The sequence below is a fragment of the Solanum lycopersicum genome, chromosome 11 (assembly GCF_036512215.1).
Source record: "Solanum lycopersicum chromosome 11, SLM_r2.1".
NCBI lineage: Eukaryota > Viridiplantae > Streptophyta > Magnoliopsida > Solanales > Solanaceae > Solanum > Solanum lycopersicum.
This window is the reverse complement of record NC_090810.1, coordinates 37687273-37702692: the sequence shown is the minus strand read 5'-3', so window position 1 is coordinate 37702692 and position 15420 is coordinate 37687273. Positions and strand designations below refer to the sequence as shown.

At 41.1% G+C, this 15420-nt stretch overlaps 1 protein-coding gene across 1 annotated transcript; it reads right to left on the bottom strand.

The window, feature by feature from the left end:
- Positions 1-9365: 9365 nt before the first annotated feature.
- LOC138339387 (uncharacterized) lies at positions 9366-14453 on the bottom strand. The gene is made up of 6 exons (XM_069290980.1): positions 14364-14453; positions 13623-13966; positions 13175-13580; positions 12294-12701; positions 9614-10741; positions 9366-9521 (listed from the first exon to the last, which is right to left on the bottom strand). The coding sequence occupies exons 1-6, from the start codon at positions 14451-14453 to the stop codon at positions 9366-9368; spliced, it is 2532 nt and encodes an 843-aa protein (XP_069147081.1).
- Positions 14454-15420: the final 967 nt, after the last annotated feature.

Sequence of the window (15420 nt, the reverse complement as noted above, 5' to 3'; positions counted from 1 at the left end):
TAGGAATTTTAAATTCCGCTAAATATTTTTATTTTCCGTCAGCTATTAAACTCTCGTTATTTAATGTAATATGTGGAAGTTGTAGCTAACCTCCGCTTTGAAACCTCCATGATTTAGGTGTTTTTTTGTAGTGAAACTATTTGAATTAGTAAATTATTCCTATTAATATCCTATCTTTCAGCTCCCTAATACCTCCAACATTAATTTTTTGACTTAAAGAGTATCCTTATTTTTGACGGCTCACTCTCATATAGTGGATGAGAGGCAATATTATTTTTTTCAATAAAAAATAACTCTATGTAGGTATATTTGACCCTTTCATACTATTGAGGATATTATTAGATCCTTCTCACAAATTATTGTTTGCTTTTTTTTAATTCAACGAGTAATTTGGGTTTATCATCTAATGATTAAATTTATTTTTCACTCTTATCTTCTCATAAAATCATATGCGTCAATTTTTTTTCTCATGTACAAAAGATAATTTACCATATAGTCACAAAATGTGAGAAATAATTCTAGTAGAATAGCATTTTTTCTCAATAATTGACCTTACATAAATTTGGATTATTTAAAACTCAGCGTGAGTATAGATTATTGAAAAATTAAAAACACTAAAAGAAATCAAATTAATTTTTCTTTTTATATTGACAGGTTGAAAATCAAATTTACAACAATATAAAAAGAGAGGGACTTATTATTGAGAATTTTAGCAAGATGTAAATGTATGAAATTTGGTCACACAAGGGAGAATTGTTGGAACAAGGTGAAGGCTACTAAGAAGGGACAAGTGTATCAGGAATTAAGGAAAAAACCTCATTCAAGGTGTAAATCAATAGTCAAACAACTAAGTCCAAGATAGATATGGGTGATGCAGTAAGAGTATTATCTTCAGTTACTCCTTTAGTTTTAGATGGGGAACAACTCAACCTATGAGTCACATTGCAAATATTCCTACATCTAACAACTTTAAAGGATTGGCTGACACTCAAACAGGCGACCCCCAAGGTCTGATCTTGATAGGATTGTTGCAATATGGAATATTAGAGGACATAATTAGTTTTCTAAACAAAAAGAGGGTGAACATAAGATAGATGTATTTATGAGTGTTATAAACACGAGAAAATGAATATAAGGAACAAAATATGCTGAAGAAAATAGGTACTGAATGGTCAGATTGTTGTAATTATCCTATTTGCAAATAAAAGGAGCTGGTTGGTATTGAACAGATTCGCTGCACTATAACGTCTAGATATTCATGAACAATATATTCATTGCAAACTATTGATTCAACCAGCACTTTCCAATTTCTATTTTACTGTGATCTATAATAAGAATGATGACAGCTTTAGAGGGATATTGTGGAAGGAAATTATTAGACTGGGAAGCTTAGGGAATGAATGATGGTTTATGGGTGGGGACTTCAATAATGTTCTTGATTTAGAATATAAGTTGGGTTCCATGGTACTACCAAAAGAAAATCGAGCTTTCCAATCATGTCTTGACTGTTTTATCGAAAAATAATTATTTTAATTATTTCAAAAAAGCATTTGTCTGTTTTTAAAGGCATTTCGACTTTTTAGGAGTCGCCACTTAATTTTTAAGAAAAATCAAGAAACTTATTTTTTCAATCAACTAAACAGAAAATCGCTTGAAAAATATTTTAAGGGTTCGGGATTCCTATTAGTGTCTTAGGAAGGTGTTGAAGGCACCTAAGACACTCCGTTAAATATGGTTTTCCGGCGATTAACAATTTGACTATTTATTATTTTACTGTTTGCGAATCTTTTGTTATTTTGAACTTATTAGAAAATTACTAAGGCGAAATCACAAGTTTTGAAACATTCATTGTTTATTTTGTAATTCCTTGCGAATTTGTTTCGAAGTTTAAACTTTTTAAGGCTTTTATCTAGACAGACTTTACGAGTTTGCAATATTCATCGCCTTAAGACTTAGTTTTAGTTTTAACTTTGAAAAATAGAAAGGCGTTTCGATGGGGGTTTGGAGCTTTCTAATCCTAAGCTAACGACATTTAAACAATCGCACAAATAAGTAATAAAGGGAGAGGGAGAGAGAGAGAGAGATAGAGATTTGGGTCCAAATTCGGGTTCTGTCCGCCTTGACCGAATTTCGGACCCACCTGTTTTCTTGTGGGTTTTGACCCATTTTTGTACCTGTCCTAATCTAAACATACAAAATATATAGAAAGTAAAAAAAACGATAAGAGGGCTTATGCCCATTACAAAGTAAAGTACAAAATAAAGTAAATGAGGAGGTCTTCCAATCTGTCTTCTTCAAATTTCTTCAACCTTCGAAATTGGGGTCCACACTTTGCCATGACTCGGCAGGGGAACGGAGCCTTTACGGCCCTTCCGAAATGACAAAAGAGGAGGGGAGTCCCCAAACGGACTCGAGAGGAAAATTCCACATATAATCAAACAAGTGTGAATTAGCCTTTTGAGTGATAACGTAACCAAGCAAACCCCATGTAAAACATAAAGCAAAAGAAACATGCACACCCATTTAAAATTCAAATCAACTAAAAAAAAACCACAATGATTCCAAAAGGAAAACCTATATAAACTAAGCAAAAGCTAAGAAAATCTCAACAAAAAGCAAATTGAGAAAATTTAAAGTGGAAGCAAATGCTAAGGAGACAGCGAGTGAACTCAAGCAAGACAAATGAACTAGCCGTTAGCATGGGAGATTTGATCTCATCAAAACCAAAACCAACTTGAACTCTCATTATCTAGGCAACCTTCCTAACAGCTGCAAAAGCAGACGAGATATTCGAATGAAAGTCTCAACCAAATCCAAATTACACGTCTCAAAGCTTTTATTTACCCATTCCAGACCGAACTAATAAAAAAAATAAAACGAATACCATATGACAAGATGGATGAGAAAAGGAGAGAGTGTGCACCAAATATGCAAAGAATACCAAGGTGACGTACCCTAAGAGATGCTCAACAGGTGATATAGACCCCTATCACATTAAAAAATTCATGTCACACAAAACAGACTTGCCGATACTAACCATTATACTCAAGATATAGAGGATGCGGAAGGCGTAGGAAATCGTATAGACAAATACATATATATCGTTCCATGACATCTTAACAAACAAAATTCGAATGAAAACAAAGAGTCAAAACAAGAACACATTCTGGGGGATTAAAACCGAAGGGAGGAACTCAACTGACATCCTTGTTGTTCTAGAACTCAAGTTCGCGTTCATGAATACAAAATATTACCATTGAATCATGCTGACTTGAAATCACATTTTTTAGACGAACTTATAACAGAATCAATCCACGACCAAACATGACGAACTATGACGACTAAGAAAGAAAGAAACTAAGGACTGCAGGCGAACCCAACCTAGCCATGACGAACTCATGATAAACAGATGAACAGCACAAACGAGCAAGCATAACGAAACAAAATTAAAACTAAAAAAACAGGACCATTATGCGAGGCGTCTTGCAGAATGAAACCAACAAACAAGATGTAACGTCTCAAATATTCACAGCAACATGAACCATGGTTCGAACTCCATAAAGAAAATAAAACGGAAGATGTACCTTCTTCGGAGCGGCAAACTGGGACGACGAGGAGAAGGAGACTTCAACACCTCACACGAAGACTCGAACTCGAACGATGCTCAAACACAATAGACCTCTACTTTGGGCGTGAATCTGTTGTAGGTGGGTGGGTATAGGTGCTGGAACGAACGTAAAATCTCTTGCTATAACCGAGTCTAAGCAAACTTTTTCCAACTCAAAATCCTTCTGTTTTTCTACACAGACCGAAAACAAACCCCAAAATTTCTCCAAAATTTTCCCACCCAAGAATTTCTAACCACGAAACTTCTCTAGTATAGGTGATTATAAAGGAATAACAAGAGAGCTTACCCTGTCTAAGGTGGGGGTTTATATAGGTGAAAGAAATAGGGTTTCTCTCTTTTTGAAAAATGAAGGGGGGGGGGGGGGATTCGGACGACCAAGGACCTATTTCAAAATTCAAAATTCCAAAACCTTGCCATTTTAGGCTAAACCAACTTTATCTGAAAGCTGGACTCAAACCAGAAACGGAACAGGGGTAGAGGGCTTGGATGAATTGCATCGTCCTTTAGGGAGCAACGTGGACTGATCTCGCGTTGCAAGGACGAAAATGCATCTGGCAAAGGAGAGAAATCCATCCTGCCAGCTGCGAGGCGTACTGGCAAGGGAGAGAGGCGCGTACGCGTGAGGGAGACGCGGGATAGGAGAAAGAGATGGGTGCTTGTGCGTGAGGGAGAAGCGAGGGTTCTGGGGATGTCGTGTTTTCTGGGTTGCGTCTGGTTTCTGGATTTTGTCGTCATCCTGGGAATTGTTGGGGGGAAGAAGGAGGGGAAGGGAAAGGGGTCGGGTTAAAAGTCAAACGGGCGGGTTAGATTTTAAAATTTAGTAGGCTGGGTTTAGAAAAAGAATCGGGTTGGATGAAGAAGATTTGGGGGTAAAAGAAATGTATTGGGTTGGAAGAGTTGAGATGGGAATTAATTGGAAAGGGAGAATTGGGCCTCAGAATTGGGTTGAAAGATTTAGGATTTGGGTCTGGGTGGCAAAAAATAAGAAGAAATTGGGAGTGGGGGGGATTAATTAAAATGGGGGAAGGGAATTGGATTAATTTAGTAAACAACAATTAAAATGACGAATTTGTATTGACTAATTAAAGAGCTTATTTGTTTAGTAGTTTAATTATTAAAATCGTAAAAAGTGATTCAAAAGTATAATTATATTTTAAATTAAACTAGTTTAATAAAATATTTAAATGTATATTGTGATGGTTTTTGAATAATCATAAGATTTACTACTTATATACATAATTATGCAAAAATATATTATTGAAAATTATGTTAAAACGTATTCGAAGTAACATAAAATTTATATTCGTAAAATTTATAAAAATAATTAATTTTAAATTATTTGGAAAATTTAGAAAGCTCGATAATTAACTTATACCGACGCGGGTCAAAATTGGGTGTCAACAACTGTCCCTCATTTTACTTGGGTTGATGCAAGCAACTCGAGGAAAATGAAATTGACCAAACCAATTTTGACCAACCCCATTTGCTTTTTTAAAAGAAGGATTTGACAAAGAGTTTGGGAATTATGGTCGAACCCTTGAAAATGGGTCTCCTACACATCTCAGGCTATATGAGAATTCAGGTCACTCGTAGTTCGATAAGCTTGATTTACCGCACGATTTTGAAGGAATCAAAAACCATCTCGATACCGAATTATGAAGCTACCAAAATGCTCGGGAATAGAATTCGAGAGCGAATGTTGGAATACAGCCAAGTTTTCGACATTGAACCCGCCTACATATCCTTAGACCTTCGGAATCAGGCTGTGTGTAGTTCGACTCAACTGGTGGAAAAAGGAAATCTATTATGCTAGGTAACCTTCGGCTTTGGACGAGTGACAAAGTAACGAGTATGAAAAGGAGGCTTGCAACCTCTTAGCCATGAATGTGGCGCGCTTCACACCCATAATTAAGAACTTACACGGACACAATTTCCAAAGCTCTTGGCGCATTTTCACTCAGATTGGAAACTTGCTTCCGATAGATCGAAACTTCCGGATGCGAGACTGAAACTGACAGAACTAAAGGAAGACCCGCATGCCTCGAGAGGATGGTTCGATTGTGGTGGAATTCGCTCCTCTGCTCGCGTCCTAAGAGTTTGACATTCCTATTTGGACTGTGTCCCAGTTCGCTGCTAAGAAAAAGTTTCACGTTGTACTGCATCCTTTTTTATGTCGTCCGCACCTGTGGTTTTTTTTTTGAGAATTCATCCTTTTGGATGCTCTCGACAAAGACTGAGATAAAACTCGTCAGCTTAAAATGCAATTAGGATGGGAGACAGTGTCTTTTTACCATGTCGACACTTCATTGTTTTCCTCAAATCGACGTCGACTCGATCAGTCTGGCGTCCAGCCAATAAAGCTTATGCCTTGTGTTTTGCGATATACTCTTCAATGTATTCTATATCTGATGTCGAAATAAATAAATAAACTATAATGCGATATTAATGTCTCTTTGTCGTTATCTTCGATGCTCTTCTTGATGTTTACTTTTATAAGAAATAACATAATACAATCGAGGCCAATGGATAAGTGTTGCTCTCTCTTTATCCGTTTATGTCCTCTTGCGGGGCATGAATATCTTCCCGCGATACTTAACTTTCCGTGAGGCATGAAATCTTCTCGCAATTTTCAAATTTCAACGAGGCGTGGGTTCTTCTCGTGATGCATAAATCTCGGCAAGGTATGAACTCCTCTCGCGATACCTAAATTTCAGCGAGGCATAAAATCTTCTCGCGATGTACAAATTTTGACGAGGCATGAAATCTTCTCGTCGTGCATAATTGTTGACTCACAATGCATGATTTTCCGCAATGCATGACTTTTCCGCGATGCATGAATTTCAACGAGGCATGGACCCCTCTCGTGATGCACAAATTCCAGCGAGGTATAAATTCTTCTCGTGATGTCTAAATCTCAGCGAGGCATGAAATCTTATCGCGATGTATAAATTTTGACGAGGCGTGAAATCTTCTCGTCGTGTCTAAATTTCGGCGAGGTATGAAATCTTCTCGCGATTTATAAATTTTGACGAGGCATGAAATCTTCTCGTCATGCATAATTGTTGACTCGCAATGCATGATTTTTCGCGATGCATGGTTTTTTCGCGATGCATGATTTTTCAGCAGTGTATGACTCCGCGATGCATGACTCCCGCGATGCATGATTTTTCCGCGATGCATGACTCCCGCGATGCATGATTTTTCAGCAGTGTATGACTTCCGCAATGCATGATTTTTCAGCAGTGTATGACTTCCTGGATGCATGACTCCCGTGATGCATGATTCCGCGATGCATGAATATTTATATCACCTCCGCGGATAATACGGCAAGACGATCTTCAAATAATATATCGACTTGATCGATAATGATAAAATAATAATAGCATAACTGTCTTTTCTGAGGTAATGCATCGTCTTGATTGACAATAATTATCTCGTCTTGATAACGTAATGCAAATAGCATCCTCTACAGAGATCGCAAAATCCTCGTTGAGATTCCTTCTTGATTCACCTTTGAATCTGGCTAGACACTTTTGTAGATTTCATATCATCGGGAATGACTTGAAATAAACAAACACATTCACAAGCATCTTGACATAAGCGATATGAAATGCCTCCTGCTTTCAGTAAAATCACTGGTTTTGGAGATAGTTTTCTCCTCTTTGGGAGCTCTTCGTATTCATGAATTAGGCCGATTTCCAAAACAAAGCTATAAACCTGCATCCACAGAAAAATTGTCAGTTTTAAACATACTGATCTGTGTCGATCCCTTGGTTGTTTGCTCCTTGTCTTGATATCTCTTGTTGATTTCCTGATATCCTGACTCGATAGATAAGAAAAATATCTTATGTCAAAACAAATGAAACATAAAGGGGAAATTTTAAGAGAAATAAGAAATCTTAAAAAAAACGTCTTGAAAAAGTCACTGCCAAGTCATGTCATATCAGGCTTAACGAGCTCCCTTGAATCTGACACTCGCTGATGAATTTCAAAGGCACTCCGGACTTGTAGGGAAGACCCATAACGGAATTTTTAGGCTATCCTCAATATTTCTGTCCCAGTTTACCACCTTGTTCATCGTTCCATTGTAACCGAACAGATCGCGGAATTTTTGAAATGTTCTAAAAAATTCTGTCCCAGTTTCTATTGTAAAGGGGAGTAGAAATCTTAAGGGAGATATGATCGAACCCTTGTGGCGCCTACGTATCCCGTTGAGGCAGGAATCAGGTAAAACGTAGTTCCCCTTAGAGATTAACCAGAATAAAATTTACAAAGAAGACTGACCGAGGCCGACAAAGGCCGCCTACGTATCTCATTCTTGAGAATTCAGGTCAAACGTAGTTCAGATGCAAAGAAATAATTAAAGGGGAGTAAATGGGGTAACCGAAGCCAACATAGGCCGCCTACGTATCTCGTTCTCAAGAATTCAGGTCAGACGTAGTTCGTTACAAGAGGGATAACAATTCAAATTGAACAAATACAAGCCAACAGAAAGATTACAAGTAAATACAAAAATGAATTTTCACGCATAGTATCTCTTGACAGCATCTGAGTTGATAGGCTTGGGCCATACAGTGTCATCCATCTCGGACAGGACCAAAGCACCTCCAGATAGTACTTTACGAACCATGTAAGGACCTTGCCAGTTTGGTGCGAACTTTCCTTTGTACTCGTCTTGATGAGGAAAAATACGCTTAAGAACCAACTGACCAACTTCAAAATTTCTGGCTCTTACTCTTTTGTGAAAAGCGCGAGTCATTCTCTGTCTATACAATTGACCGTGGCATATGCCGACCATTCTCTTCTCATCAATCAAGGCTAGTTGATCCATCCGTTTGCTAAACCATTCGGCTTTACTTAATTCAGCTTCTTGGATGATTCTCAATGACGGTATCTCGACTTCAACAGGCATGACTGCCTCTGTTCCATATACTAGAAAGTATAAAGTAGCCCCAGTCGATGTTTTGACCATCGTTCGATAACGCAGTAGAGCGTATGGAAACATTTCATGCCAACCTCGCTGTTTGTCGATCATTTTTCTCAAAATCTTTTTGATATTCTTGTTGGAGGCCTCTACAGCTCCGTTCATTTGAGGGCGATAAGCAGTTGACCTTCGATGAATAATCTTAAATTTTTCACATATCTCTTTCATCAGATGACTGTTGAGATTTGCACCGTTATCAGTAATGATGGATTCTGGAACTCCAAATCTGCATATCAGATTGTTGCGGACAAAATCGGCCACCACTTTCTTGGTTACCGACTTGTAAGAGGCTGCTTCCACCCACTTGGTGAAATAATCAATGGCAACCAAAATGAATCTGTGTCCATTAGAAGCGGCTGGCTCTATAGGACCGATGATATCCATTCCCCAAGCTACAAATGGCCAAGGTGAACTCATAGCGTTAAGTTCGTGAGGTGGCACCCGTATCAAATCGCCATGTACTTGACATTTGTGGCATCTTTGTATGAATTTGTAACAGTCATTCTCCATAGTCATCCAGAAATAACCGGCTCGAAGAACCTTTCTTGTCAAAGTAAGCCCATTCATATGCGTGCCGCAAACTCCAACATGTATCTGTTCAATAAGCCTCACAGCTTCAGCAGCATCTACGCATCTTAACAGACCCAAATCTGGAGTCCTCTTATACAAGACTTCTCCATTCAGAAAGAAATTGAGAGCCATATGATTCTAGTATGCACAAAATAACTCCTTTCTACCACAGAGTTTGGGACATCAGGATTGGCGTGGACGTCCAATTTTGCAGCATCTCTCCTGGTTCCGCATCGCGAATGCCAACTGGCTCGACCTCTTCCTCGATGATAGCATTGATCTCCTTGAAAAGGTCACAGATTCCTTCCCCACAGTCTTCAGGTTTGGCATGCTCCCGGACTGGAAAGGATTGATACAGATGCGGGATCGGCTTAGTCAACTCTTGATCCTTTTTCCTTTTCATCTTGACATCATCATCTGTGGGGATGTACCCTAAGCCAAACTTTGATCCTGTAGCAAGGACTGAAATTGGATCGATGATCCCTTGGGCATTTCTTCCAAATTCGAACCCTGGTTCGAATCCGTTTTGCAGCATTACTGGCGATCATTCTGTACACGGCCGGCATGGGAGTCTGCGGGACCAAGCCTTCATCGGTGGCATTTACCAACTCCACCGTGTAAAAATCCGAACCTTGCGGCGTCTCGTCAAAGACTGGCACTTGCTTGCCCGAGTGGCTCCTTTCACCGTGAATAACTAGTTCTTCATTTTTCCATACCAGTTTCATCATTTGGTGGAGAGTGGAGGGGACGGCTCTAGCCATGTGAATGAATGGCCTTCCCAAAAGAAGGTTATAGTTGGTGTCAATATCCAATACTTGGAACTTTGCCTCGAACTCCGTGGGGCCCATTTGGATGGTCAAATTTACCGCTCCTAATGTGTCTCTCTGCACACCGTCGAACGCTCTTACATTAACCTGGTTTTGCTCCAATTTTCCGAGGTCAAACCTCAGCTGCTTCAATGTGGACAAGGGGCATATGTTCAAACCGGATCCATCGTCTACCAAAACACGATTGACGACCTTTCCACGGCATATCACAGTGACGTGTAAATCTTTGTTATGGAATCTCCCCTCGGCCGGCAATTCATCATCGCAGAAGCTGATGCGGTGTCCCCGAATGACTTGATGGATCATGGAAGCTACATTATCGCTGCTTGTACCTGAGGGCACATACGTGTCATCCAGAGCTTTCATCAAAGCCTGTCTGTGGGACCAGGAGCTCATCAGTAGGGCCCACACAGAAATCTGGGCTGGGGTCTTCTCCAAGTGCTTGACAATGGAGTAATCTTTAGGCTGCATTCTCCTCCAGAACTCCTCGACTTCTGCTTCAGTTATTGGTCTCTTGGCATGATCTTTCTTTTGTCCTCCGAGAGCAAGCTCATCAGGAGTGTAGCATCTGCCAGATCTAGTCATGCCTTGAGCCACGGTCGTTTCTATGACAAACTTCGGTTTGGCGACAGTCTTCGAGGGCACCAAGGCAACAACCTTCGCAGGTGTCAGAATAACGAACTCTCCCTTTTCCCTGACGCTTAAAGAAGCGACAACATTTTCCAAGTCCTCCTGCACAACAGGAGTAATCCTCTTGGTTTTTGATATACCGTGGTTTCACGGTATAATTAATACTTTTTCCTTAAGTTTAGTGTGTCTGAAAGTCTTTTTGTGCTAGTTTTCATATAAGTTTCTCCTTGTTTTGCAGGAAATCTGTCCAAAGTTGAATGGGAGATTTTGAGTGAAGAAATGCAGAAGAGACCACCTACGGAGCTGATGACGGTCCGTCGTGCTTGTGACGGTCCGTAGGTGGCAGCGTAGAGAAGCTGCTGAAGGAAAATGGGGAAGTTTGACCAAGTGTGGGGTTACGTAGCTTGTGACGGTCCATCGTGGCTATGACGGTCCGTCCTGCAGGTTCGTCATGAAGTTCAGATAAGTGATCCCAGTACCTAGATTCCAAGAGTTGAAGTGTTTTGAAACGAAGACCCTCGACGGACCGTTGTGCCTATGACGGTCCATCATACTTGCCGTTGAGGGGAATGAAGAGAGCAGTAGAAGAAATTGCTAAGTATGGAACGACGGAGTCCATGACGGTCTGTCGTGACCACGACGGTCCATCCTGACCACGACGGTCCGTCGACCCACCGCGTTTTGGCAGATTTCCAGAAATTAGAATCCTTGTTTAATTAGGTTTTTATTTTTTATAAATAGTTCGAAAACCTCGTTTTTGAGGTTAGACTCTGCTAGATTAGACATCATATTATTAGACTCTGTGTATTAGTATTTCGATTTGGAGAATCTTACAAGTGATTTTTGGTGATTAATCAAGCAAATTTTCGGACTTTATTCTTTCTCATTGAAGTAAGTACATGAATTCTTATTTAATATATTTAAAAATTGTATTTATGGCTATGAGTAACTAAACTCCATAACTAGGGTTGTGGGAACCATAGGCAAATAATGAGATAAACCCTAATTAAAAGAACAATTCTAGAATAGTGTCTTGCATGTATTAATAATTCTTTCGTTTAAAAGTTTTTTAACGGATGGCCAACATTAGAACTCGCCTTAATGCTACTTGCCGGACCAAGGAGGTAGATAATAGGAAAAGAATTATTAACATAGATTTAGTGCATACTATCTAATAGGCTAGTATTGATTGGTACGAGGTAATAACTTAGTCAAATATCGAATACGATGCTTAATATGAGGTGAGGATAAGGGTTAGGATAGCAACACACGTAGCCGGACAAAGGTGCGGAGTGAGATTTTCTAGATGCCGGACCAAGGATTTAGAAATACAGAACTTATCACTTTGCATGCAAGATACTAGGAATGAATTGTTATAGTTAGAGTTATCAAGTTATGAACCTGTGGGGAACACGTAACCCTAGTTACTTTGATTAATTGATAAAAAACCCAACATTAAAAGTTTTTAAGTGTCTCTTTCAAGTTCGTTGTTTATTTTCACTTATTTAGAGATAGAACCCCCCTTTTTATATTTTTACTTTCCAAGGAAGTTATTGACCAAACGATAGTAATAATAGGTTGAGGTTAAGTCTAGACTATTTTCCTCGTGGGAACGATCCCAACCTCACTAGTTGGGTTATTTACTTGACACGACCGCTTTACTTCTCATTTGAGAAGTAAGTTTGAGCATATCAGTTTTACGCTCATCTTCGTCAGTTTCTATCATGTTGATGTTTCCACCCCCATGATTTGGCAACGAATTTGTGTTGACATTTGGCACCGCAGGCTGAAGAGAGACCACTTCCTGGTCAATCAGATCCTGGATCTTGTGCTTAAGATTGATACAGTCTTCAGTGTCAGGTCCAACGCTGTTGGAATGATAAGCACATCTCTGTTCCAGTTTGTAGAATCTGGAGTTGACATCCACGGTCTTGGGCACCACAAGGTGGATGTATCCGGCCGCGGATAATCTTTCGAACAGCTTGGTTCTGCTTTCAGCCAGTGCGGTAAGGTTTCTGGAGGGCTTCTTCTCAAACCTGGGACGAGAAGGATCATACCCGCTCTGTTGAGGGGGAGGAACTTGTTGATAGCTGCGAGCATTGGGCGTGGAGCTTGGGTTCTAGGGTAGGGATTTGTCTGGTAGTTTGGCACTGGAGCTTTGTAATTTGGGAGGGGGCTTTGATATCCTGGAGTTTGGATTTGATATGCGGGGGAAGGTGCTCGATAGCTTGGTTGTACATTAGCGCAGCTGGGAGCAACATTCTGGTAAGGGGGATGAATTTGATAAGCTTGGGGGTAATTTGGGTATACGAAGGGAAAATTTAGGGGATTTGGGGGTGGCTTTGGATATGACAAAATTTGAGCATCTGGATAAGCGGGGGCAGCATGGTAGTTGCCGGAATGATTGGATTGTGGACGATAGGCTTGGTGAGACTTTGGTGGAGGCTTAGAGCGGTCTTGAGGACGCGAGGAGCTTCTAGGGACTTTTCTTCCCCCGTATGAAATAGCGACAACCTCCTATCTCTTCTTCCTCACCATTCGGGGAGATCCAGGCGATGCGGACACTCGAGCTATCTTCCCCGACATCAGGCCATCTTCGATAGTCTCACCCACTTTGACTATCTCGGCGAACTTGGCACCGATCAACAAGATGATTCTGTCATAGTACTCGGGCTCTTGCACCCGTACGAACACCTCTACAATCTCCTTCTCTGTCATCGGAGGCCTCACCCTCGCTGCCTCTTTCCTCCACCTGTATGCAAATTCCCGATAGCTCTCTGTGGATTTCTGCTTCATTTTCTCCAAAGAGTACCGATCAGGGACTATCTCGACGTTGTACGCGAATCTGTCAATGAAATCTTTAGCCAGCGCGCTCCAACTGGGCCATTGTCGAGTTTCGTACGACGTGAACCATTCGAGGGCCTCACCGCACAGACTCTGGCTGAACAACCTCATCAGCAAAGCTTCATCTTTGCCAACTCACACGAGTTGGTCGCAGTATGCTCTCAAGTGCGCCATGGGGTTGCCCACCCCTACGAAGGTATCAAACTTCGGGATCTTGAACCCTTCAGGCAGGTTCAAGTCTGGGTGGATGCACAGTTCCGCGTAGCTTAACCCGGCGACGTCTGGTATGCATTGCAACTCTTTCATTGCCGTCTTGATCTCTTCCTTAATGTCGAGCTTCGCCTCTTCCCTCGCCCTCCACTCTTTCTCCTGCTCCTCGTAATTGTCCAACTCGAAACCGTGCACCTCATGCTCGGCTGGGACGGGGACTTGAAAGGTGGTTCTTTTAGGGAGGGGTAGGGCTATGGAAGGGCTCAGGACGTTCTATGCAGTTTGATAGTTTTGTTGATAATTATGGGGATTGGTATTTTGGGTCAAGTGGGGATATGGTGTCTAGGGGTTGAAGGTGGTCAGATTTTGGTTCTGATTTTGAATGGGTGGGGTTGTTTGAGTGTTTTGGGGGTGTGGTGGTATTTGTGGAGGGTTGTTTGGGAGCGGTGAGGGAGTTTTATAGGAGACTGAAGCGTACTGGGGGTTTTGGGTTGTCATATCTATCCCGAACGGGTTATGCACGGGCGCCGATGGGTGGTTCTGAGTTGGATCCACGTTGGACGAGGGGAAGTACATAGGATGCCTTGCGTCGATAAAGTTGAGGCCGAATCCGCGTGGAGGCGTGTCCTTCCTTCGTTGCATCTCGACCCTCATGTCAGCTATCTGCTACATTAGCTGCAATTAACTCATTTTGCTCTGCCACGGTGGGCTGAGCTTGCACAACATCCGTGAGGCTAACTTCCTCATTGTTGTCTCCCATGGCTGTATTTGCGTTTGGTCCGGGGAAGGAATCTGCGGGACCTTTTGATCTGGTGAAGTAGGGGTGATCTGCCAGCTTTTATCGACACAGATCAGTTAAAGGTACCTGAGAGGTGAAACAACTCAAAGGCAAATTTGTTAGTGTATATTCGGAGTACAAAATACATAATATCGCACAGAAAACAGATAAACACACAAGTTTCTTTGTTTGAGGATATTTTAACCCACGAATGAGGACGAAAATATTCTTTGAACAAACAGGAATTTGTTGGTTTAATAACGGTATCTCAGGAAGGCTGAGTCACGTTGAGCCATGGTCTTCTTGCAGCTGCTTTTCGACGCCCGTTAATCTGATCTTCATATCTTTGTAACACGGAGGAGAATGAAAATTTTTAGCGATAGGGGCCGGGCCGGGAAAGGTTGCCTACATATCTTGCAAAGAGAATTCAGGCCCAACGTAGTTCGAGACTTAGGATGAAATCTTTTCATTCATTCTTTCAGTGCGATTACAAGGGAATTGAAAAAAACATCATTGAAATTCCTAGAAGACAACATTTCGGCAATTTCTCGTCTTGTGGCTGCGTCATTCCTTTCCTTTCAAACAGTCAGAGATGGAGGCTTGTAGACGATTTCCTCCTCATCGTCCTCCTCAATTACTTCACGGTCCGGGCCACTGTTATCTGCTCCCTGATCACGGGCGAGGTACTTTCCGCCCTTTAAGTTGCTATGGGTCGCCAATTCCTCATCGAGTGCCGCACTTCTGGTCAACAATACGGCAGTTTCAATATCTATCTTTGCTTCTCTCGTCTTTCCTTCGTTCACTTCCAAACAAAGCAAGTTCAACCTTTTTCTTAGGCTTTCGGTTTCCATCTCAACCTCCTTCTTTCTTTTTATCTGCGACGCCAGATCTTCATCCAAGGTCGTGACCGCAGCTCTGTAGATTGCCGTGGTCATGTCTACTTTAAGTC